Here is a 26,011-nt window from a genome sequence, read left to right as displayed (position 1 = left end):
ATGTTATTTCATTTAATCCTTCCAACCATCCTACGAACAACTAGTCAACGGTTTTTAAGGGTGAGGAAACGGAGGCACGGAACACTTACCTGTTTCATCAAGGCAGCTGGCAGGGAGGACATGCAGGCTCAAGCCTATAATCTCAGCAGTTGGAAGACAGAGGAAGAGTAGGGTTATATAGTGAGAGCTGGTCTCTGCCCCATACCCTTTCTGCCCTAACTTAATAATAAAAAAACAAGCAATTGTTATGTGGGAGTGCCTGGATTCAAACTCTCGCAGATGGACTCTCAGCCTATGGACTTGACTACCATGATGAGCACTGCTAATCCAGCCAGGTGCAAGCAACTCCTGTTGGCCAAAGACTGTTTTCAGTCGGATCAGCATTAGGGTTTGACACGTTCTGAAGATAGCCAGCTAGGCAATGGGATAGCCGTCTGCATAACACTTTGAAAAGACCTTTGTATTATTATTATTATTATTGTTGTTGTTGTTATTATTATTATTATTAGTAGTATTTTATTTTATTATTTTTTATTACGGAGGATGCATAAAAGTAATAGTTTAATGTCCATAAAATAAAATACCAATTTTTTTTTTAAGTAGACAGGATCCCTAATTCTTTTCTCATTATCTTAAGGAGAATGGGAAAGTTTTCCAGGGCTGTTATTCTATTACCAGATGTGATTAGATTAACATTTTAAAACTCTCCAGATGTTTAGCTGCCTGAGGTGACTACCACAGGTGACTACCCATGAAAACTCTAGAATAAGTACCTTGTTCAAAGGGATCCTTCAGGGCCAAGGCCATCAGTCTTTGATGTTCATTATGGTGGTCCTGAGCCACACTTGTCCGTTAGGCACTTGAAGTGTGTCAGGTCTGAGTGGATGTTATTGTTCTAAGTCTGAAATACACTGGAATTTGAAACTTACTAGGAAAAGAAAATAGTTTTTATATTGATTGATGAAATAATATTTTTGGATAATTACACCTGTTTCTGGCTCCAAGAGATTAAAGAAAAATTTGTGTGTGTGTGTGTGTGTGTGTGTGTGTGTTTGTGTGTGTTTGTGTGTGTGTCTGTTGTACCTTACACTGTGTTTCTGTGAGACAATGCTGGCTTACTTAATTCCTTTGCTCTCTAGTTAAATAGGAAATACATGAGAATGTAGTTTTCATAGGCTAGTGCACTTTTAACTAACACCCTGAACTATTTTAAACTATCTTTTAAATTTCAGCTGAAGGCATTGACTTGTGTTTTAAAGAAATCAAGCTTGGCCACATCGCATTAGTCACTCTAGACCGGTCAGAAAGTGGTGACCTGGCTGTCAGATGGAGTTCCTCCAGTGTTGGCTTCTGTCTATCCTCCCTTCTAAATATCCTGCAGGCCTGACCTTTCTTCTTCACCCCATGCACCTTCCCAGCCCAGGCTTACTTTATCTCATCAATAGACACCGGTCTCAGCAGCCACCTCAGCGGCTTGGGTCTCACCATCCTCCCTTCCTCCAGAGGGCCTCCGTAACGTGTCCTTTAATCTCCAGGACACGGTTACATTTTATTATGTCCCTCCGATGAAGACTGCTAAGTGTTCCTCATTGCTCTCCAAAAAAAGGGTGGCAGAGGAGACTCTGACATTTGAGGGTACATAGATGACATCTTCAGTCCTCCGGTGAGGAAACAACTTTCTTGTATCTTGCCTGAAGTCAAGATGGTAGGCGGAGCTAGGATGAGATCCTACTAGTCCTAAGGCCTAGCTAGGGACTTTGGAGGTTTTCGTTTGTTTGGTTTGGTTTAGGTTTTGGTTTTTCTAGACACACTTTCTCTGGGTAATTTTGTCTATGCTGGAACTCACTCTGTAGACCAGGCTTGTCTTGAACTCAGAGATCCACCTGCCTCTGCCTCCTGAGTACTGGGATTGAAGGTGTGCATCACCACAGGTTTCCAGGATCTTTCTTTCTGTCTTTTCAGAACACCCTGCTGGTGGTGGTGTTTGGTTTAGGTTTTTGTTGTTATTTTTGGATAGCATCTGGCTTTGACTCACAGGCTGGTCTTGAGTCTCTTACCTCCATCTCTCATTTGCTGGTATTATAGGTGTGTGTTATCACACCCACCCTTCCTACCTTAAGTCATGCTGCTTGGCACAGATTGGCACCCCTCTCTCTGCCTTTGTATTAGCAAGCTGTACCTACAACAAACCATATTTCATTTTAGAGTGCCTGGAATTCTTCATTTGCTAATTTTTGGATGTTAACCATACCTTCATTAAAATTTTAACTTATCAGAAAAGGCACACCTTAAACCAGTCTTTGTCTCCTCATCGTACTTCTTTTAGAAAAAAATTGTGTGCCTAGACTCATTCTAGTAGGCACACAAATATTCCATAAGGGGATGGTGTTGGCACGTAGCAACCAATCAATAGATTGTTTGTTTGGGCTCAATTCAAAATGATTTTTGTGTGCATTTTTAATGAAAGCGGAGAATTCTGGGTCAAAGCTTCCCCCTGCACCATGTAAATGTAAGATGGGGCGGGCCTTGGCCATGACAAGACACTTCAAAGTCAGACTTTCCCTGAGAGTCTCAGATTTTCCATCTTGGTCTCAGGGCCTCACTTGTGGGATGAGGCGAGGTGTCTACTGTCTCACCTAGAGTTTGAGGGTAATCCTGCCTCTCAAATTTCCTGGAGAGACATTCAAGGTATTTCTATGTGTTTTGAGGGAGATGGTAAAGAATCTGGTCCCTCAAGAACAAAGTTTCCCCCTCCCCCATATGCAATCAGAGTGTGAAATACGAGGTTGGTCACTGGAGTCCAGCAAACAATGGAAGTTAAATGAGTATTCCTTCTCCACCACCATCTCTCTTAGGAGACACAGCTGATGTGGGTTGCTGAAGTCTGCTAGGAGAGCACTGGGGTTGCTTCATCTGCTAATAGGCAGTTAGTGTTCTGTGGTCAGTCTTGGCTGTGCCACTTTGGTCACATGACCTTATTATTGTGTGAACTCATAAAGTATTTAAGCACCAAAGTGATCGCTTACCCCCGCATTCTCTAAAGTGTGGGCTGCCTTGCTGGCCAGCCATTTGTGGACCTGGAAGAATTTTTTTTTCCTTTCCTTCTTTCTTTTTTTATAAAGAGAGATGAGTTAGCTTGTTTTCTTAGTTCTTAGTGAAAACACTTAAACTTTAAAAACGTTGTCCAGCTTGTAAAACCCACACACTAATAAAAATTTGTAAACATTATAGAAGCTGGAATTCAGACGAAGGGAAAGTGCTTTTCGAGTCCATGCAGAAGACCTCACACTGTTCAGGGTTGGGGGTCTGTGTCTTCAAAATTTTTATCCACTAGCACATATTGTTGTTTTGAATAGTAAAAGACTATATGTTGCATTTTCCAAATTACAAATTCTTGAAGGAGAAGTAAAGATTTTGGAATGAAGGAGCTAGATATTTGGGGTCCAAAGCTTTGCCTACATTGATCCCTGGCCATCAGTGACCCCGTTCTTAATTTAATATGTGAATCTCTTAAGGACTCAGTGCTGAGAGATTCCATAGAAATAAACTGTTACTAGTTCTTCTCATCCTCCAAATACACTAGTCTCCTGGAATGCAGTCCCGTTTTATGAGTGAAAGTTGCATTTTGTAGGGACACCCTTTGTCTGAAATGTTATTGCTAGAGGCAGGAGCAGAGAGTAATGTGCACAAGGATAGAACAAAAAGGACAGAGGTAGAAACATATCATTAATTCCCACACTGCCAAATGTGTCTCAAGTCTTAAGACAAGGGTGGCATTGAGATGAGGGAGGGAGATGACTTGTCCTTGAGAACAGGGAACAAGGCCTCAGAAAGGCTTTGCTGATCTGCCCTGGAATAGCCCTGAGCCACCAGACCTCTGATTCACAGCCAGATGGGACCTTATCCTTGCGTTTCCACCATGCCCTCACAAAAACACAGCCTGTCAGTTTTAAGGTGCTAGCAGCCTTCCCCAACATATATGCATCTTTGGGGAAGAAGTTCCCTTGGAACCCATGTTTATGTTTGGTGTGCACGAGGTTCTTCCTTAAATCCAGCTGACATTTATTTATTTCCACATAATAGAGGAACATGTGGGTTCTAGGAACTCATATATGCTTGTGTGGGGAGATAGGCACATGGTGCTGAGTGGGAAATGCTTGTGAGATTCAGGGTCCACCTAGCTTTGGGGTGCCAGGAAAAATGTTTTGGAAGAAAAAAGATACTCAACACGAAATAATTTTGCCCTAGTAGGGATCATTTTGTGATGTTTTGGGTGAGACCAGGAGAAGTAATGATGGTTATCATTCCTGGTTGAGATGTAGACACTCCTGGCTTGTGATGGGTGTATAGATTCTGAAATGTTGCTCAAGGTCCTCAGAACCCAAGGAATCCTCCAAGGAAGCGATCTGGTTTCTGATGTCAAGGCAGTGCTGAGGTTGAGAGGCTCTGCTCTAAATTGGGTCTGAAGGATCCACGTAAACCGAAGGTGCTGGGGCAGCTGCTAAATATGGAGAGTTACAGGTGCTTGAGGAAGGGAGCTATTTAAAGGAAGACGTGGGCTTTGGTGGCGCGTACCGCATAAACAAAGGTTTAACAAGGGTTTGAAGTCAGACTGTTTTATCATTCTTCCTAAGAAGGTTGTTCCTGACCCTGCCAGATGGCAGAGGGTTGGAAACCAAGGAGCATGAGAGCAGTCTGTTATAAAAAGTGTTAACAGCAGTCATGGCACTTTTAAGTAAGTCTTAACCTATGCCAGAGACTGATGCTAAAGGCTTCCTGGTCGTTATCCAGGTCATGTCATGCAACAGCCCTGTACTACAGGGGCCACTCTGCATAAGTGAGGATCTAGAGCTTTGGAGAATTTCAAGTTTGTAATTGTTTCTAAGTTATGGTGGTGAGAACCAAGCCAAGGTTTGTCAGGGGACTCCAGGCGAAAGTGTAATGGCACAAGAGCCATTACGTCCAGTGATCAATCTCCAATGGGAAATGGGAGTGAGCCCTTCCACTGTGGCAGGAAGGTAACAGGGAAAGGAGGAGTGTCTGGAGGTGCAGACAAAGACCCATGGAAAATAGATGCTTTTTCCAAAATCAGACAGTCCAGAGTGGAAGACAGACTCAGCTCTTTCAACATGCTGGGTGAGACACAAATTGAAGGATATGCAAAACACCTTTGAAGGAGAAGTCCCTTTTACCCGATTGCTAAAGCAAAACAAATGGGTTTGAACTCTGGCCAGTTTTGCTTCTACTCTCTTAAGTCTCTTGAAGATGGGACTTGAACCTAGCTGTTCTTTTCACAGAAACAAAGGCCTTTAAATGAAATGTAGCAACTTGTTGAGACTTGAGTCTAAACAGGTATCCATTGAAAATCATCTCCATGACCTTAGGATAGAGTTAGAAAATTTCTGAGTACAGATTATCCGAGATAACAGAGCCATTAAAGACTGGGAGGTAGAGTAGCAAAAGGAATGAAGAAGGCAGAGGAGAAATTTGAAATGAGGAGTTGAAATTCCTTGGTGGTCAATCTTCCTACCAAATTACCCTGTATTGTCAATTTATTTTATCTTATCATAAGCAGCAAATCTTCAACTCATTTCATAGAATGGAAATATCATTTCCTGGGACTAAACCTAAGTTGCAATCTTTCCCCCCCACTTATTTAACTTTCTGTAGGTTTTCTTGTACATATATGTTGGCCAATACTCCCACAACATGCAGGCACAGTGGAATTCTCTCTGGTTTCTTTTATCTACTCTTGTTTGTTGGAGAATGGATCTCCTGGAGCACTCAATAACCTCAAAAATCACTGCTTAGCAAGAGGCTGACCTTGAACTCCTGATCCCGTTGCTTCTGCCTCCCTACTTCTGGCATAGATAGTCTGATCACTTGCTTGGGTTTTGACCTGAAATTTTTTCAAATTTTATTCCTAAACTGGGAGTTTTCCTACTTTAACTATTAAGTATGGTGCTGAGTTTGAAGTTTATCAGGTGTCCTCCACCTTTTCTGTTATTGATCAAATTGTCCTTTCATTTCAAATAGCTTCAATGGACCCACTATATATTAACACTATATTAAAATACTTGCCTCTTTATTATGTCAACCCACTTCAACATGGAATGGCAGCCCTGTAATGGGTGGCCAGCTATTATTTTAAAATAACAATATTTTCCTCAAAATTTGGAAGAGGCATTGGCTGCCTTTTTTTTTTTTTTTTTTTTTTTTTTTTGTATTTGTGAGACAGGGGCTCACTATATCACTAGCTGGCCTGAAATTCACTGTGTAGATGTGACTAGCTTCAAACCACCAAGAGCCACCTACCTCTGCCTCTTGAGTGCTAGGATTCCTGGCTCGGAGCCACCACACCTAGCCACCATTGTCAGATGAAATTGAGTTTTGAGGGCTGTGTTACACTGGATCTGGAAGTCACTTTGGTAAGGGTCCTGGCAATAGGCCAGACAGTTTGAAAAGCATCTGGATTATTAATTTCGTTGTTTCTTACACCTTGTTGGATAAGCTTTTCAAGAGTTTCCTAGTCTTGCACTGTGTGTGTGTGTGTGTGAGTGTGTGTGTGTGAGTGTGTCTGTCTGTCTGTCTGTCTGTCTGTCTGTCTGTCTCCTAGTCTTACATTGTGGGTCTGTCTGTCGGCCGGCAAAGTAGGGTGTCCCTTTGTCACCTGATTTTGGTAACCTCTGAGTTTCTAGATGGTTATTAATTATTTCAGGTAAACACACTGTCACAGCTTAAGCATTGTAGTGTAAGTGAAATGTGCTTCCCTTTTCATGTGCACTTAACCTTAATCTTGCATACTTGTGTTTTGCTCTGCTCCTTCTTATTTTTAATTAGGCTCTCCTCTTTAATTTCATTTTATATAGTTCTATATGCGTTTAAATAATGTACTTACTAAGTTTTGTCAGTATTTGTTTTTTTGTTTTGTTTTTTGTTTTTTGATGTTTTGTTTTAGAGATAGAATTTCACTATGTAGTCTGGCCTGGACAATAGTTTGCCGGGGTCCACTTGCCTCTGCTGTTCAAGGGCAGGGGTTAAAGGTGTATACACCACACCTGGTTGTATTTTGACTTCGGCACCCCCCCAACACCCTGTGCCTTTTTTACAAGCTAAGTATTTTTATCACATAATAGTAGTTTTGCTTTAATAAACTTTATTTGTTTTTTTTTAACTTATTTATTCATATTATGTGTTGAGATCTAGTCTTTTGTAGACACGGAAGATCTTGAACTCACGATCCTTCTGCCTTTACTCCTAGGTTCTGGGAATACAGGTGGATGCCACCAAATCCATTTATGTGGTATTGGGAATTGATCCCAGGGCTTCATGCATCCTAAACTTGTATTCTGTTAACTGAGCTACACCCCCAGTCCTGTTATATTTTTTGATTTATAACTTTGATATAACTATAAAATGTCCTCTAAGTAGTAACTCTTTTGCTAAATTCCACATTTAGATATGTACCTTTTTAAAAGTTAAAGTTCAGATTTTGTGATTATCTGAGAAATTATTCAGTAGAATATTATTTTAAAAATTTCCCAAGTGCTTGGAAATCTGCCTTCTGTTCCCCCCTAGCTTTATTGTACTGCAAATAGAAACAATAAACTCTCTTCTCCATTTGTAATTTATTATCTCTCAATTTGGGCATTAATGACCTTGGGAGGCCTCGGTGGGCACTTGAAAACCTCTGTAAATATTCCACAGATACTCGAAAAACACCAAAGAACGTTTTCTATTTCTGGGATCTAAAATGTAAAGTGAATCTCTTAACTCAATTTTGTTAATGGTATTAATTATGTCCTCAGTTGTCTTTCTCCATTTAGTCTATTCAATGCTCCTGCCTCTGTGTCTACCACTGTTTTGGTGTCTCTTGGTGCTGTTAAGTGGACACGAATATTCATTAGAATCTTCACAGTGGATTGTTCTCTTATGTTATCAAGTGTTTGTCTTTACCATCCAGAAAGCTTCTGTCTTGAATTTAGTCATGACTAATACTAATGAGGAGCTCTATTCATTTTACTGTACTTGGTACCTTCTCTACACATGTCAGTACACTCAGACTCTGTCATTTGGCTATGTATGTGTCTTCTGTAAGCAAAACACAATTAAAGGTTCAGTTTTTCGTCTACCTATTTTCCAAAGGTGGGGTGATTCAATTCACTCCTATCCAGACAGCGTGTACAATTAAACTTGATCAGCCATCGGCCTTCTCCCGTGTCTTCTGTATTTACAGATCATCCACGTTGTCTTCAATTTCCTCCCTCCAGTAATGGAAAGTTATGTAATTGTTTTTATTTTATTACTAATTAGAAATTAACCTTGATTAATGCACCTGTACTTCAATTTGAAGTTTCATGTAATTGCTCATTTATTTTACCTTAAAAACATAAACAAAAAAAAGCCAAAACCTCAGGACTTCATTTTCATAGACTGACCTCAAACTTGCTATAGAGTGGAGAATGAACTTAACCTTCTGATTTTCCTGTTTTCACTTACTGGGCCCGGAGATTAAAGGAATGAAACACTACAATCTTAGGCAGTAAAGAGAATCAAACCTAGGGCTGCCTGCATGCTAGGCAAGCGCTCTACTCACAGCGCCAAAGCTCTCACCTTTTTGGAGTCCTATTAGCTTGCGTATGCCGTGCTGTGTACGAATTGAGAATATTTATCTAAATCTAGTTACCCTCTTCACTCTTTGCCATTTTGTTAAAATATTTGAAGATTCTTTTTCTACCTTGTGTGTGCTTTTGGGACCGTTATAAAGTCATTATTATAACCATTCACCTAAGAAGTCATATTTTGTTTACAAGTATTATAAATCATTTAATTGTAGTTGAAAGCAGACTCAGTGCATGAGGTCTATAATAATTGAAGAATTCCCTCTTGACATCTTGAGTTTGAAATTTTTTGGTTAGGTGTACAATATATTACTGAGTATGTTTATGTTTTTTTTTAAATTTTATTTCTAATTCTGTGTCTGTCTGTGGGCATGTGCACATGAGTGTAGGAGTCCAAGGAGGTCAGAGGTATCAGGTCTCCAGGTTGCCTGTGCAGTTTGGGTATAGGGAACCCGGCTCTGGACTTTGTAAGAGCAAGCTGAGCCATCTCTTCAGTCCTCTGAGTAGCTCTTTGGAAAAGACTTGCTAATAAATATGCTTTTGTTTTCTGTTTTGATCTTTATTACTTTTGTACATGGTTAGAATCGTAGTTAGGACTGGTGATTGACTCTTAATTCTCTTTCTTAAGCTTACATAGACACTGCCTTACTGTTGGCCATTGCAAAAATCCCTCTGTGAAAAACACAAAGGCCACTTAGCATTTTCCCTCTATGTCCCATGTTATTAGCTTACCCTTTGAAATCCTGGTCATAGCGCGTCTCGCTTCTGACAATTCTCTATTCCTTTTCCCGGGAACATCGGCCTCTCTGCCATCTTAACTATTTTCCATCCCAGATCTGAGTGTGTTTTGCTTTGCTTTGCTGTCCGCTCCTAGCATACTTTCATCTGTATGTTGGATCTTTGTGTTCAGCCCTTATCTGTCATCTTTCCTACCTGCTTTCATCTGCCTGTCCCTTTCCTCTGCCTTTCGTGCAGTGTTTTGAAGACTGTTTTCCACATCATCAACTTTGTTTTTGGTTTGTGGATTGTTCCTCTTATAACTTTAATATATGTATTAGTTCTACAGTGGTATTATTTGTGTCATCCGTTTCTTTCTTCAGCTGCCAGCTCCCTTTCATCTCAGGCGATATCTTATCACCTCATCTTTGATCTCATCCTCCATTGACTCTCTGTTAATTGCTGTATATAATTTTCTTCTATGTCCTGGTTTTCCAAAGAGATTGTTCATTGGTCTTCTCCAGGCCATTTTTTTCCTTGTCATCCTCCTTCAGGATATTTTCGCCTAACTTGCTGATTGAGACATAACTATTAGAACTTTTTTAGACCCTTCCCTCACCTCTAAGTTTTGTGGTAATAAAATCTCCTTAAGCTCAACTTGCTTCTCACCTGTGAGGTTCAGGTCGAATGCTTTGTTTTCTTCTGGAATCCTTCAGTCTAAGGGACACTGACTGTGTCTGGGGCAGGACATGGCTAATGAAAGTTGTCTCTAAACTCTTGATTTTGAGTTCAAGCCTTGTTCTTTTTTAAGCATAGACCCTTAAGGCAAATTTCCAAGCACTTTTGTGTTTTCTGCACTTTCTCGTTGACAATTTAGCTCTATATTCCAGTGTTCGTGAAAACCAACCCACTGGTCTGGTGGAGATGTCTTATTCATCACAAAAGCTTTTCTTATGGAAGTCCTGAGGCTTTTCTTTCAATTCTAAGAAATACTCTGATTGCCCCGCCAGTTGTGGGTTGCTGTGTCCTACTTTAGAAATGCCAAGGATACCTTGTCATGAACCATTCTGAAGTGTGCAAGGAACTGCATCCATCATATCAATTCATTCTTAGGACAAGCATTGTCCTTAAAAGATGCTTCATCCACCCTTATCATACTGGATCTGCAAAGAAGTTAACTATTGGCAAACATTCATCCTCTCACCTGATCTTTAAAACTCTATAATTAATATTCATTTCAACAATTGCATTTCTCTTGTGAATCTTCTTGGGATAATGTAAAGAAATGTCTGTTCACTCCAGTTAGGAAAGACTCCACACAGGGAGTGAGTGACAAGGCCAGCTGGGTGAACCAATGTATTTATTGTGGGACATTTACAAGAACTAGAGTGCATCAAATTCTTCTGGGTCACTGGAATCCCACTCTCAGCCAACCTCCTTCTTCATAGCACCCCCTAAATCCCTGTGAAGTTGGAGGTCAGAGGAAGTGGCAGGTAAAATCTCCGGGGATGTCTGGGCTAATCGCCCTTCCCAGAAGGAATGTTAACAGCTCCTTTCCCATTTCCATAGAGCTAGCCAATGCTTTATTGTCTTGCTAAATTTGTTGTGTTGAGGACCATAAGTTCCCTAGGGGTGGAGATTTTTCCCTGGCCCAAGGTGTCCTGCAGATTACTCTGAAAATCTCAGCTCTTTGATGCTTTGGCCATGTTATGCCCGGAGGAACTTGGGATATCATAAATACATCTGAAGTAGGATGGCCGTGCAACAGAAAATGCGGTTGCTTTGAGGTTTAGTGAGTGGGCTCAGCTTCATACTGCAGAGAAAGGTGGAACTTGATCTTAAAACTGGGCTGGGCTTTGTCAATGCATAACAAATTGACCCTTACAAGGGCAAGGTAGGGTATTACCTGAGAATTTGCATTCCAATAGTTGAGTTCCTGCAGCTGCTCCTGCTACCAGGCTTTGAGAATCACTGTCTTAAAGGGTGGGAATTACTTCAAACCTAAGTAGAAATAGTCTATGTCGAGGAAAAACATGAGTAGTCATGGGCATGCCAGTGTCTTCTCATCACTAATACTAGACATTTCAGTTAAAGCCTTTTATGAAAAAATAGTTTTATAGTTTAAGATCATTCCTAGGTTTTTGGAAGTATTTAACTTTTGAAACAAATCTGAAAACTATTATCCCCTAGTAATGAAGACAGATCAAAGAATAAAGGGTAAAGATAAGGTGGAAGGTGTCAGTGTGTTTGCTATGAGGTCTAATAATAATAATAATCTTATTATTGGGGGCTATATGGAGAGTACCAGAACAGACACAGCTCCCTATATCCAGACCCTGTCATAATAACAACAATAAAACTTAAACTAGAAAGAAAGATAAGCTAATAAGTTAGTCAACATAGAAAAATAATTCCACAGAGCCAAGATGGCACAAGCCTTTAATCCCAGCACTCTGGAGGCAGAGGAAGGCACATCTCTGAGTTTGAAGCCAGTCTGGTCTACAGAGTGAGTTCTAGGATGGCCAGGACTACACAGAGAAACCGTGCTTTACAAAAAACAAAAACAATCAGAAGAAGAAAAATTCATATTGCAGTGAGTTTGAGGAGAAAATATAGGTGTGTTTGGTTTCAAACCCTAGGACAAAGGACTGAGGTGCATATTTTACACACCAAAAGCCTATCTGGCCTCCAGGTTCTCCCAACATCCCTCAGTCCCTACCTGGCATACCCCGCTCCCAACCCTGAATTTTCCAGTCCGGGGACTGGGCTTCCCTTTCCCTTTCCCTATATATTCCAGACATTTTGGTCTCCTCTTCTTTCTTTCTATGTATTGGCTCATCCTTCTCTCTTTCACGCTCCCTCCTTGCCCCTCCCCTTCTCCAGGGTGACTTCCCTGGCCTTGGTCATTGGTGCCAGTGAACTCACCCACCTGAGAGCAGCTTCCCAATAAACTTGCCTTTAATGTAATCTAATCTGGTTTAAATCTGTTTACCTCACCTTGTTGGAGAAATAACCTATCAATATGCTTTGCTTGGGCTGTGCTATCAACAATGTTCTGACATTGTCAGTCTGAATGGCTCAGAGGGGAGGCCACTGGGAACCTGGCTCCATTGCTAGGTGTTTCTGACTACTCTGCTTTCTTCTTCCATGGGTCTGACCCTAATATTTCCAGATGTCCCGAAGGCTCTCTCAGCCAAGCTCTGTAGTGCCTTTGTTGACAGAACATTTTCCATAAGAAGCAAAAGGATGTTTCTCACGGGGTGGATTTGGTGGCAGTAAATCTCCTCCATAACCTTGCTCTGATTCTGTGAACTTGGGAGTCTGAAGAAAGATTAATTCAGGGTCACAGCTCTCGTCCCTCTATTTGTACCTTTGTCAGCACCTTCAGTCTTCCGGGTGCACTTAGCAAAAGTATGGACACAGTGCTTGCATGCCTGAGAAGCTCCCTGGGGACTACACAGCCTTTGCACCTTTTGTGTACTTCTCCTGAGTTTGCATTCTGAGCGGAGGATACACTGGAGTTTATAAGTGCCCCACCATGACCACCACCAATACAACACACACACACACACACACACACACACACACACACACACACTCCCTTTCAGAGAAGTCTCAGGTTACTTTTCTTAGGACTTTAGTTTACTATCTGAAAGATGAAGATGTTGAAGTAGATTGTACTACCTGGTCTTCTTACGATTTCTGATCTAGTAAATGTGATGAGCCGACAGATAATCACCTTTTAGAGTAGATTCTTCAGGAAGGCTCAAATCATACATTGCTTTCACTAAGGAAGAGAAACTGCTCCAACAGAAGCGCGATATTTCCCTCCGCTAAAAACATGGTTTCCATATATAAAGGGGAGAGATGCTTCTCAGTGTCCCAGAGAATGTTTTTCAAATGAACTGGTTGTGATAGTGTGTATATGCCCAGCCCAGGGAGTGGCACTATTATTCTAGGTGTGTCACTGTGAACGTGAGCTATAAGACCCTCACTCTAGCTGCCTGGCAGTGAGTCTTCCACTAGCAGCCTTCAGATGAAGATGTAGAACTGTCTTCTCTGCCTGCATCCTCCCACCTTGATGACTGAACTTCTGAGTTTGTAAGTCAGTCCCAATTCAATGTTGTCCTTAAAAGACTGGCTTTGGTCATGTTGTCTGTTCACAGCAGTGAAGCCCTAACTAAGACAGAAGTTGGTACCAGGGACTTGGGTGATTGGAAGGCCTCACCATGCTTTTGTTTGGAGGAATGTGGATTTTGTGACTTTGGAAAGCAGTAGAATGCTATCAGTTGGGTTTGATGGGCTATCTTAGGAATTTGGAACTTTGTTGCTGAGTATGATTTGAACTGTGCAGACCTGGCCCGAGAGGTTTCAGTGGAGAAGAATTTCAGAATGTGGCCTAGAGACTTTTTTTGTTGTTGTTGTTGGTTTTGTTGTTGTTGTTGTTGTTGTTGTTGTTGTTTTTGTTGTTGTTTTTTTGGTATTTTGGTGAAGAATGTGACTGCTTTTTGCCCTGACTGAAGAGTCTATCTGAGTCTAAGGTAAAGAAATTTTTATTAATTGCATTGACAAAGGAAGTCTCAAAAAAAGTCTAGCAGAGACTTTGTTCTCTGGTTAAGTCTCATGAAGAGTGTTTTGAAGAAGCATAGTAAGCTTAGAAAGGAAAAATATAAAATATATGGTTCAAGTATTAAAGGGGCACCAGGAAGTGAATGGAACTGAATGCTATATTCTAGGAGTTAACAGATTAAGGGGTTTTGGGGGCAAGATCCTAGTTTAAATCTAGGCACCGTGGTATACAACTTTAATCCCAGGAGACAAAGCCAAAGAGATCTCTGAGTTCAAGGTCAGCCTGGGACAAAGCAGGTTCTAGGTGAAGAAAAGCGTAAATCCAGGCGTGTTGGTATATACCTTTTATCCTAGCAGAGACGGCAACATGCAGATCTCTGAGTTCAAAGTTCAATCTACAAAGCAAGTTCCAGGACATCCAAGCTTAGGCAGAGAGAGAGTCAGAAAGCAGAAGGCTGGTAAAGGGGGTGGGGCAGGGGAGGATATGCTCCAATCCCAGCAAGCGCAGAATTCAGCAGCTTCGGCCATGTGGCTCTTGTCTTTAGAGTCAAGAAGAGAAGGGACTACTGGGACAACTGATGCTGGTTAGCTGAGGCTAAGAAATTAATGGTGATTAGGAAAAGACCAACATCACTGAGGTGAAATCTGGGAAGTGTTTGTGAGAGCGCAAAGAAGTTGTGTTCCAGAGATAGCCAAGGTTGTACCTCATTCTGCAGCTGGACTTGGTAATGTGTAAGAGTCACCCAGGTGGTACTGGTTTTGAAGGCGTGGAGGGATCATGAAGAACAGCTGAGTCTTGGCACTGTGAGAGGCTATGGAAGGCCATTGGTGAAGGTGTAGCCGCAGTTGCAGTTGATGGCCCAGGGCTGAAGGGGTCATGCAAAGGATTTGAGGCTTGGCACCATGAAGAGAGTCTATGAGAGGCTATTCGTGAAGCCTAGTTGCAGCAGAGGACCCCAGTACTTTGGAGATGCCAGTACCATGAGATGATCACCAAGAACAGCAGTGGCAGTGGAGTGAATCAACCTGAGCTTAGAGTGCTACAGAGGGCAGAGCTGGAGAAGTGACACAGCCTTTTGGAGGAGCCCAGAAGGTCATTAGTGGATCCCAGATACTGAAACAAGAATCCGTAGCATTGAAGTTGCCTTGGAGACCCTCAAGATTTTCAAGATTCCAGAGCCATGGGATATGTGCCAAGGAACATTGCTAGCAGGGAGTGGAACCAGTCTGGGAAAAGAAGTTTGTTTCAGTCAACAAAGATGAAAACGGACTTGGAGATCTGAAGACTGCTTTGACATGAGCCATGGAGATGGCAGAGTTTGGAGTTTGCCCAGCTGGTTTCCGGTCTCGATTTGGGGATTACAGTTAAGTGATTGGATGGATCTCAGAAGAGACTTTGAACTTTGGACTTTTAACATTGTTGAGACTGCTGTAGACTGTGGGTTTAATCCGAAGTTAGATTAAATGTATTTTTGCATTATGCTATATTTAGGTAAAGGCCCCATAGACTCATGTGTTTGAACAAGCCTATAGAGGGTCAGGAAATGGAATGTGATGGTTTGTATATGCTTGGCCTAGGGAGTGGCACTATTAGAAGGTGTGGCCTTGATGGAGTAGGTGTATCAATCTGGGTGTGGGCTATAAGACTCTCATCCTAGCTGCCTAGAAGTGAGTCTTCCACTAGCAACCTTCAGATGAAGATATAGAACTCTCAGCTCCTCCTGAACCATGCCTAACTGGATGCTGCCATCCTCCCACCTTATCGTAATAGCCTGAACCTCTGAACCTGTAAGCCAGCCTCAACTAAGTATTATCCTTTATAAGACTTGCCTTGGTCATGGTGCTTGTTCACAGCAGTAAAATCCTAACTCAGACAGTGATTTTGTAGAGGGAAGGTGATCACATGGTCTCCAGTGTAGCTACAGGTATCTATCAGCTCAGGAGAACTTAGCAGTGTAATATTTGCATGGTTGGAGCAAGACTACTGGGGACACAATCTCTATGGAAGAAGCTTCAAATTCCTAGATGTCAGGAATCAGCTAATGGCTGTATTGTGGCTTTCTTAGCTTTCTTAGTTGGGATGGGGTTATGTGTCATAGCACCTTATTTGGTGCTATTTTTCAATCATCTATGTATCTATTTCTATGTATGAATAATATATCTATCATCTGTCTGTTTTTAATTGCCTTTTTCTTGATTTTGTACCCCTGATTCCTTTTCTCCTGGAAGGTAGGAAAGCACACAGTCGCTCGCCCTCACCAAAACCAGACCTAACTGGGCCCTGGGGATAAAAAACAATCAAACAAAAAAGAGCAAAATTGTCATTTGAAGGTGTTTTTTTTTTTTTTTTTTTTTTTTTTTGAGTAGCCAAAGGCCTTATTGCCATGAAGGAAGATAACTTTTACACACCAACAGAAGATCTGTATTGCATTTTTCGTAGAAATTTTGGCTGGAGACCATATACTTAGTGTAGAGCTGGCTCGTTTTTAATGATATTGGTCCTTTACCAAATTTAGAAAACCAACAGAGCAAGGATCCTAACACCAGTGAAAGGTAGGATAGTCTTGGAATTTTCTTTGAAAGACTTTTCAGTAAAACTACCAAAATCAGAAAGTAGGAGTAAACATGACCACATTTTATAAGGGCTGATGAGATTAATTAGAACTACAGTCGTACACCTTGAAACTGGGAGAGAAGTCGTTAGTTACTTGGGCCAGAGACAAACTAGCTATGATCCCAGGAAGTGCTTGAAAAGAGAGCCTGGAAATACCTTGTGAAATGATTTCCACTCTTAATATGGACACTGAGGATCAGATAATGCTTTCTTTTGGGTGCTGTGGGGTGGTAGGAGCACCCCTGACTCTGCCAAATGCATGTTAGTAGCACCCCTATGGTTTGTGGTAACCTACAATATGCAGGCATTGTAGACTCCTTCAGTTAGAGATGATGGGAGAGAATTACCTCTCGTTGGGGTCACTGTTTTGTGACATGGGGCTTGCATGACTCTGGTGGCCAGTCTTCTTGTTGTATGTTAGATTCCTGTCATCTGGAAGCTCTCATTCACTTATTCCATCATTCTGGTTCAACTTCTATTTGCTGTGTATCTGATTGTACTAACTGCCCACCCCCCTTCCTCCCCAACTAAAGATAACAATGTGAACAAGACAGATGAACAGCAAGCAGAGACCTGTTCTCAGGTGGATCCTTTGTTAGAGAAGGAGGCCGTTTGAAGGACTCTGCTCCAGGTGTGTGTTCCAGTGGGGCAGGAAAAAAAAATGGGAAGCATGCCAGAAATGAAGCAAATGATAAAGTACGAGAGCAACTGAGCATGTGCAGCTGTGAGAAGAGAATCTCACCGGGGAAGGTAGTGACGATAGTTAGATGAGGATGTAAGGAAAAGAACCTTGGAAGACAGGCTTAGGCCCAAATGATGGGAAGGCAGCCTCGGGAAGATGATGAGAAGAAAGAACTCAATCAGCAAAATGCCTTTTCAAATATGAGAAAGCGATCAGAAATATGAGAAAGTAAAACAGGGCTCTTGTACAAAACAGTTGAACATTATGATCTAGTTTCTTCATTTAGCAAAATGACCAAAGTAAGGAAGGGCCTCAAAAGACTTGCTCAAGGTGAAAACGGTAGGCAAAGACAGAACACTGCTGTCACTTTTTGGTTTTAGTGACCTGAGGACAAATTCTTTAATTGACTTGATAGGTATGTCTGCAGCCTCTCTCCCTCCTTTCCTTCCTTCTTCCCTTCCTTCTTTCTCTTTAATGGCTCAATAGTGAATAACTCAGAACTAACTCAGTTCTTTGGACAGAAGTAGGTTTTATCATTTAAAGAATTTTTGGAATGTGGGCGTGACTAAGTATCTGAGCACCTTGGTGGTTTCACAGGGCCATGGAGTTGTGTTGACAGGCAAGTACTTCTTGGGGACAACCAGTTTCTTAGAGCAGACTTACTTGGAGAAAGTGAGAAGCAGAGTAGACATTCCTCACCTTTCAAAACCAGTCTCCTAATGGGTGAGGGAATAGCTCCGTAGGTAGATGCTTGTTTGCTAGGCACAAAGTCCTGGGTTCCCGAGACCAACATGGTGGTGCATAAGTATAGTCAGAGCACTGGGAAGGTAAAGGCTCATTATGTTCTTATAATGGTAAGTAACTGATGATTGAGGTCATTGGGATATCTGTTGTCTCAGTTGTGTGTGTGTGTGTGTGTGTGTGTGTGTGTGTGTGCGCGCGTGTGCGCGCGCGCGCGCACACGTGTGCGAGTACATTCAGAATTCTCCCTATTAGTTATTGGGGATTATTCAGTTAACTATTGTAAGCTAAAGTTATTCCACAGTGCTATACAGAAGGTTGAAAGGCATTCAACTCTGAGCCTGACGTTGCTCCAACAGATGTGTTTAGCATGTACGAGAGCCTGTGTTTGATTCTTAGCACCAAAATAAAAGCATTAAGCATTTTATCTATGCAACTTTATTGAACCTATTCCTCATCCCCACACATTAGCCTGCTCGGGCTCTAGCTCTTTGAAATAAACTTTCGTTCCCACATATAAGAGAAAATGTGGTCTTTATTGTTCATGATCCATTTGTGTCACACATGAACTTGTCCAACTTTTTGAGCAATCAGGGAGTGGACGAATCTCCCAAGAGATTAGATTGAGAGTATAGATCTTCCCCAGATAAAAGAAATTCCTCAGACAAAACTTTCTTAAATATACCACAAGTCAGCAGCCGATCAAAATGGTTGTTTTTGAATAAGAGATAAACATTAGGATGGTGTCGTATTCATTCACCAGACTCTGAATGAAGAGTTAGAGTCATTGTGTATGGCTGAGTCTTAGTAGCCTGGAGTAGTTCGGGCCGTGAAGCTGCATTAAATGGCCGAGGCCTATTGGGCTGATGAGCCCAGGAGCAAAGTGCTCATTTTTAGCTTTTCCCGGTGTGGACGATGGCTTCCACTGTAGGTTCTGCTTACTCTGCATCTCAATCAACTCTGTAATGAAGACCCAGCAGCATATCTGCAACTTCCCTTTAATTTTACAATTTTTATAATGAGAGTCCTTGTAGTGTGGAAAGTGCCTGTAGAAACCCAGCCAGCATTTTGAAGAGTCTATAAAGGAACACAGTGATTTCCTGTCTCTGCCATTTGGGTAAGATTTGGCTCTGGAAGAGAGAAATCAGTTCTCTCTTGTTTGAAATGCAGGGGTAAGAATGGGTTCAAAGTTTTCAAAAAAAACTTCCCTGTGAGCCCATGGCATTTCAGGGAATGCTTCTGCCCTTATCACTTCCTATTTCTTTATTTGACACCAAGAACATTTTCGCATTGTTTCAAAGAACATGATGAGCCAGGTTTTCATTTTTTTTTTTCTTGTTGCATTTTGAGAATTTTAGTGTAGGAGAGATATCTTCTTCATTTTGTTTCTAAGCCACAACGCAGGAAAATGGTCTTGACACGTCTCAGAATTAAGAGTTCTCTGGTAAACTACAGGTTTGCCTCCATAGACAATGTAGTCTAAAGCTGAGATACCACCCAGCTTCCTCTTTTTCTTTTCCTGTCCTTTCTCTCTTTTTATCTTCTTGTTCAAATCACAGGCTTCCTTTTCTAAGGACAGGAGTGTTGGCAGACTGCCTATTGGCTAGTTGGCCTCAATTAGCCTTATATCATTGCAAAGGAATGCCTGAATTCTCTACAAGGTCTGTTCTACCTTTCTGTAGGACACTCACTTCCTGCGTTCATAACAAGTTCCTCAGAATCACTTCTTACGTACATAGCTGACATTTTTTTAGCTGCTTGAATTACATCTCTTGATGCTCATCTCATTTGAATGCTGACCTCCACAGGTATTTGCTGTGAAATACTACTCTGGCATGCTCTATAACACTGACAATTTTATTCAGCAAAGCAATCCTAAAATAAGAGATAACTTGGAGACATCCTTATCTGGAGGACGACTGGGTTATTAGGCTACAGATTGCTTGCTTTAGACTTTGTGCTTGTGTACAAGGCCCTGCAGATGGACAAGGCTGGTCATGTACCATGGAGGCTGCATGCATTGGCAGGCTTTGGTCTCGTGGCATTTTCTGCTACTATTTAAATTCAGTTTCATATCACAGGTTTACCTATGTGACTGCAAATTAATCCTTTCTCTTCTGAAAAATTGTTTTTGAAGAACAGCTGTGTCTTTCTTCTGAATTCCTTAATTATTTATCCTCCCTGATAAGTTAAACCTTTCGTTAATGTGGTGAGTTGCCAAGAGCACACAGAACTGCTTAGATCATGTAGCAAACTGTATAAACATTTGATAGGACATTTGAAGACACCACATGCTGAGCCACAATCTATACTTCTACCAAATGCTGTGGGATCGATGAAGGTACAATCCTTTGCTGTTGTTTTCTTAACTAACACGAGAGCAGTCAGAGCAAGACTGTTCTGGGCCTTGCCAAACTTGGGGATACAGGACTCTATAAGACATCAATTAAAATCAACAAAATTAGCTAGTTTAATATGTATACTCACACACACACACACACACACACACACACACACACACACACACACACACACACCCCCTGTGTGTCTTAGATAGTACTTCTGGTCTGGTAATACCACCTCATATTCCCAATTAAACACTGTTGAGAAAGAGTCTTTAAATAGTTTTTTAAATAAGTAGAACTTTCACTTTGGCCACGACAAGAGCAAATGATTAATAACAATACAAAACACTCCTCTTTGCCAAGAATAACAACCCCGAATTTACAAGTTTATCAGTTAATATTTGACTTCTCTGTTTTATTCTGAGTTTCTGGATTTGTTACTAGAAATAACAGCCTAATACATCCCCTAACCTGTTGGCCTTATTGTATGAATAACCCCTCTGACCTGTAAATAGGATTTCTCAGGATGATGGTTAAGCTGCTGGTTTTTGTTTATTTCTGGTCAGACCGTTGTAACATTTCTGCATTCATTTTATTGTCCACCTTGGATAGTTTGTATTTCCATTCAAAGGAAAGTAAGAAAAGCAAGAAGAACAAATAGCATGTGATAACTCAAGCCCTTCCTGAGAATTGTGACTGAGAAGATCTGGGGAGTTCAGTGTCTTATAAATGAAAGTAGGTTTCTGGAGTGGACAGAGGAAAAGCACCTTCTGTATATCTGGATCTAGTTCTCAAAGGCTTTGAAGGTTATAATTAGTTGCTACTTAATCACATGGCTGTGGGCCTTCACAGCTTCATTTCTGATCTGCAGTCCTGTGGTCAGAGAACAGATTAGACGGGCAGGTCCTTGGTGTTTTTGTTTGGTCACTTCCTGGAGACAGTTGGACTTTGCCTCGAGGACCACCTTATGCTCTAGGTCATCAGGTTAGAAGAGTAGTGTTTGCCAAGCTGACCTGGACAAGGGTTGAAAGCAGCAGGCTTGTAAGAAGAAGGCTGTGAAGCGACAAGGACAACTCCCCTTTCCAGTGACATTTGAGCTTGCAAGGATACATAGTGAAGATGTGTTTTGATGCTTTCTCCTCCCCAGAAGGAAATCCAAGGTGCAATGGACCCTGAAATCCCTAACACTGGCGTATGGGCAACAAGATTAGTGCAAATTGGTGAGGAGATTGAGAACATGCAGATGTGTCCACACTGCCTGCCCCTTTCCTCATTCCGGTGTTTTCAGAGACTTTGGACACTCTCTAAGTATGTCTTCAAGACATTTGCTAAACATAGACAATGGGCTTGGGAGCTGTTCTTCCAAACACTATACTTTGAACTCATAGACTTTAAGTATGAAGTGGAGAAACCCTTCATTAAGCATAGTTTGAGGAAGAGTTAGGATGGTTTAAGAGTTTCCTGTTCAGAGAACTGGTCACTTAAGGTGAAGGTTATTTTAGAGTGAAGTTAGTCAATTCACAACTATCATCAGCCATGGTATTAGAAGTGGGGTTAGCAGAAGGAAGCATATCTGGCCTTGAGGAGCCTGGAGATATGTCCCTGGGAGGGACATAGGTAGTGGAGAGTAAGGATGTCTGCTTGGTTTATATATTGATCTCCTGACCTTTAAAAATAACATTTCTTTTTCAGTTCAGAAACTTGCATTTCTCCTCTTGACTGTGCTGATTCTGTAAGTGAGAAAAAGGTTGTTAATCTCATAATCACAGGTGTTATTAAATGAGGTAAATATGAGAAGGAGGCTTTTCACTTTAAACCATAATTTTATAGCGGACACTCTCTGGGTTAGTCTCTTACAGCTGTTGCTCTTCTTAGTCAGTGAAGCAGTCACACATACAGGCTTTAATGCCTCATCTTCCCCCCCCCTGTGTTTTTGGCTTCTTAGAGAATTACGCGCTGCTCCAGAAACACTTTCTGATTGACGGATGAACCCGTCACCCTGAGGTCCAGTTTGCTTCGTGATGATCCTTTCTACTTCCCATTTTCCTGCTCTTGCTTTTCTCCCGTGTGTACTTCTATGGTCTCATAAATATATCAAGTTTCTTGGATTGCTTGGACCATGCCAGCAATTTCTGTTTTCTTCCGTCAGCATCTTCAGGAGAGCCATGTACACAAAGACAAAATGGCTTTCAAAGTAGGCTACATTCCCATTTCAGTATTGGTGCAGATATCAAATTGAAGGCCACTGAGCTCTACCTGCCGCTGGTTGTACCAGCTGCCTGGAGATTAACCTCTTCTAAGGCTCTGAGCTATTTTTGAGGTCAAGACTACAACAACATTAAAGCTAGAACCCATTAGAAAATCACTTTCATCATCTCTTCTTTTTCCAAATCAGTGGCTCTTTTTTCCCTCCTTCTGATCTCATAACCCTTTAATCTCCTTTGTAGCAGAACAAGGAGACTGTTAGTGTTTGCATCGGATGATATTAGCATCCTTCATAGGTAACAGTTTCAGAAGACACCAAGACATTAGTGAAGTGTATGGAGAGATGAACTTCATCTCCAGGTGGACTGCCTCAGTGCTGAAGGGGCCTTGCTCTCCTTGTGCAAGCAGGGACATTTTTGTGGATGTTTTGTGCAAACCAGGCTCAAAGTCTCCAAAAGAGACACAGCAGAAAGCCTTTTGTTGCATTATTTCTAAAGGCTTGAGGTTTTGAAGGGAAGGGATTTTGTTTTCCTCTGAGCTACACAATGGAGCTTTCACAGAACCTCTTTTAAAAGGAATAGCTACAGCCTTTGTGTTGAAGGGTGTGTCTTTTGGCAGGGTCTGCTGATGCAGACAGACTGGCTGGTGATTAACAAAGGTCATTAGACTTTGGAATCTGGCTAGCAGCCTCCCGATGGTATGTCTTCTGTGTGTGGAAGGACGACTCCCAAGAAACCAAGGCATTCTGGAGGTCTCCTCTCCAGGACACCCCCAAATCCTGCTGCAGAACAGGATCTGGTCCAGGGACGTCCTGATCTAACCAGTACTCTGCTGGGACTAACGAACCAGCCTATCAATCATGGAATAAAAGAACCTTTGGAGATCTTTGGTGAATGACATTTGAGGAGGAGAAAGGTGCTGCTTTTCGGGAAGAAATGAAAACAGTTAATTCTTTGTTGGGAAGAGAAGAGCTTAGGAGGAGCCCAGCCTGCCCTTGTAGCATTCACTTGTGATTGTCAGCCTAGCAGAATCCAAGCGAAGCCATGTTGTGCTCGGAGGAGAGGCTCTGAGCTAAAATGGCTGCTCCTACAGCTCAGAGGACTAGGGCAGCTTAGTGAGTCTTAGAGCTTCGGTGACGCAGGAGCTCCTATCTCCTGAAAGTGTGATAAACACATTCAGCAGAGCTGTGGCTTGCTTGGCTGAGATGAAAGGACTAAGCTTGGGGGATGGGGAGTGCGCATTGGATGATCTGCTTTTTTCTGTGAAGTGTTCTAAATGCAGGAGTCGTCTGCACCATGGAAAAATTTGTTTTCAGGTCTAATGGACTGTGCGAAAGGAGAAGTGGGGTGGGGCTCGGTGACTGCTGTAATTTGATCCAGAGCTGATAGCAACCTCTTCCACACAATTTGGGCTGGTGCTCGGACATAAAAGCTTGTGTATCTGGAATATTGAGACTTGGTTAGCTGAAAGGACTCTGGTGTCCAGTTCAATGTTTATTGAAATAGGATAAATTGTTGGGTGAAAGGAGAGGAGGTAAAATATCTGTTTCTCACTCTGCAAAGCTCTGCCCAGAGCTGGACTTGGCCAGAACTTATTTTAGCAGACTATGGCCAGGAGCATTCTTTCCTAGAAAATCCTCTTGCCATGGCTTCTTTGTACGCCACTGACACATCATTACTGGACTTTGCTTTTCCAGCAGAAATCACATATCTTTTATAAGAGAGGCATAGAAAACCGCATCATAAAATGATCTGGCTGTAACTTGAATTCTTAAGACATTTGGTTCTAGATTACAATGACTTAGTAGGGTTTGTGATATACTATGTGAAGTAACTTACTCATTCAGATAATAACTGGGTATCTCATTGCTGGATATATACTAAACTAGGGAGGACCACACCTTCCCGATAGGCTCGTCACTTTGTGGTGAGACTGTGCCTTGAGCTAGCGTGAAGCTTTCCCTAGACTCCAGTCACACTGCACAGTGAATTACAGAACCAGGGAGTTGGACTCTGCCTTGCTTTACTCCACACCGGGTTCACAGGTTGATGTTTGCTGCTGTTGTTTTGTGTCCAAGTCTAAATTTCATGTTTATGTCAATGAAAGGGATGGAAAGGGAAAGCCCCGGCTCATTTGCCCCTCTTCAGAACTACTGGACTCTGTGGTCTTAGTATAAATGGATGTGACGTGCCAAGGTACAATCTTAAACCAGAAACTGAATTGTCATCTAAAGTTGGTTGCTTGGAAATCTCAGGAGAAATATTTTATGACCTAATTAGACTGGAGAAGCTGTTAAGTTTTAATTGGTAGGTAGTAAAAAAGCAAATAACCACTCACTTCACTGCGGAGGGGGAGGAGCAACTACACTATTTGGGGAAAGGAAAAATGTGAACCCTAGTATTAATAAAGATATTAAAATAATAAAAGCAATACTAAAAGCCACAGCCATTTCCAAGAGTCAAGTCTATTCTACCATTTGGTGTTAAAACACTAATGTAATAATATGGAGATGGGTAAAAGAAATTGAAATTATCTTTCCCTTCAATAATGATGGATGGCCTCTTTCCTTCTAAGACTCTAGTTCAAAAAGACATAGTCTAAGGAGAAGTCAGAATCAATATTAAGTTATCTAGAATTCTGAATGTGGTGGAGAAACTGTACCAACTTTTGAAGTATTAATGTTTCCTTGGCAGATGGCATTTGAAGATCTATCAAAGCAGAAAACATTTATCTGAGTTTTCTTTCCTTTGAAGTTAGGAAGTCAAGGACTTTGTCTCTATTATGTCTGATTGCCTCTCTTTGGCTGGTGTTTGAGTTGGCAAAGAGGAGCAGGAGAAAGGCAGTGATGTTGGAGTTCATTCCATGAGCGGATCTGTAGCTACTTGGGGTTTGTGGTGAGTGTGGTCCTTATGATACTTTGTTCTGACCTCTGCCTCAGGTTCCTGATGTGAGAGGGTAGCCCCCGATCATGGAGGTGCTTCAGTGCGATGGCTGTGACTTCCGAGCCCCATCTTATGAAGATCTCAAGGCACACATCCAGGATGTCCACACAGCGTTCTTACAGCCGACAGATGTTGCTGAGGACAATGATGATGAGCCACTTTCTGGGTCCGTGAATGCTGGTAATCAGACAGAGGTGGAGTTCTCTTCTATAAAGGATGAGTTTGTGATTGCCGAGGATTTATCAGGTAATTCTACGCCAAACTCATGTGTCTATTGTTGTTGTTGTTGTTATTATTATTATCAACCAGTAACCATAGGTCTTATGTGTGACTTCTGAGTTTTCTTACTCCCTGCAAGGTACTTTTACTACTTAGGTATTGTTTTTCTCTTTGTTATCTTAGGTTGTTGTCCTTTTACTGGCCCTGAGTATCCTTCTAATGTTGAAAACAAAGTGTGTCAGAAAGTTCTAGAATAAATCTTACAGTGGATGAAACTTGTCTTTATTCTGTATTCAAAGCTATCTAGGATGTCTTCATCAGTAACACTCTGTGGGTAGCCTTCAGTGCATCTTGAC

General features: G+C 41.6%; 1 protein-coding gene across 1 annotated transcript in view; it reads left to right on the top strand.

Moving 5' to 3' along the window:
- Nucleotides 1-26,011, top strand: part of Znf462 (zinc finger protein 462) — a 130,910-nt gene that overhangs the window by 30,801 nt on the left and 74,098 nt on the right. Inside the window, 1 exon segment of the mRNA XM_032903902.1 lies at nucleotides 25,433-25,682. Coding sequence (XP_032759793.1) covers nucleotides 25,463-25,682 — 220 coding nt within the window. The 5' untranslated portion in view covers nucleotides 25,433-25,462.

Source organism: Rattus rattus, chromosome 1 (assembly GCF_011064425.1).
Source record: "Rattus rattus isolate New Zealand chromosome 1, Rrattus_CSIRO_v1, whole genome shotgun sequence".
Taxonomy (NCBI): domain Eukaryota; kingdom Metazoa; phylum Chordata; class Mammalia; order Rodentia; family Muridae; genus Rattus; species Rattus rattus.
Note: the sequence above shows the minus strand (reverse complement) of the source record. Positions and strands in the feature narration are given on the sequence as shown.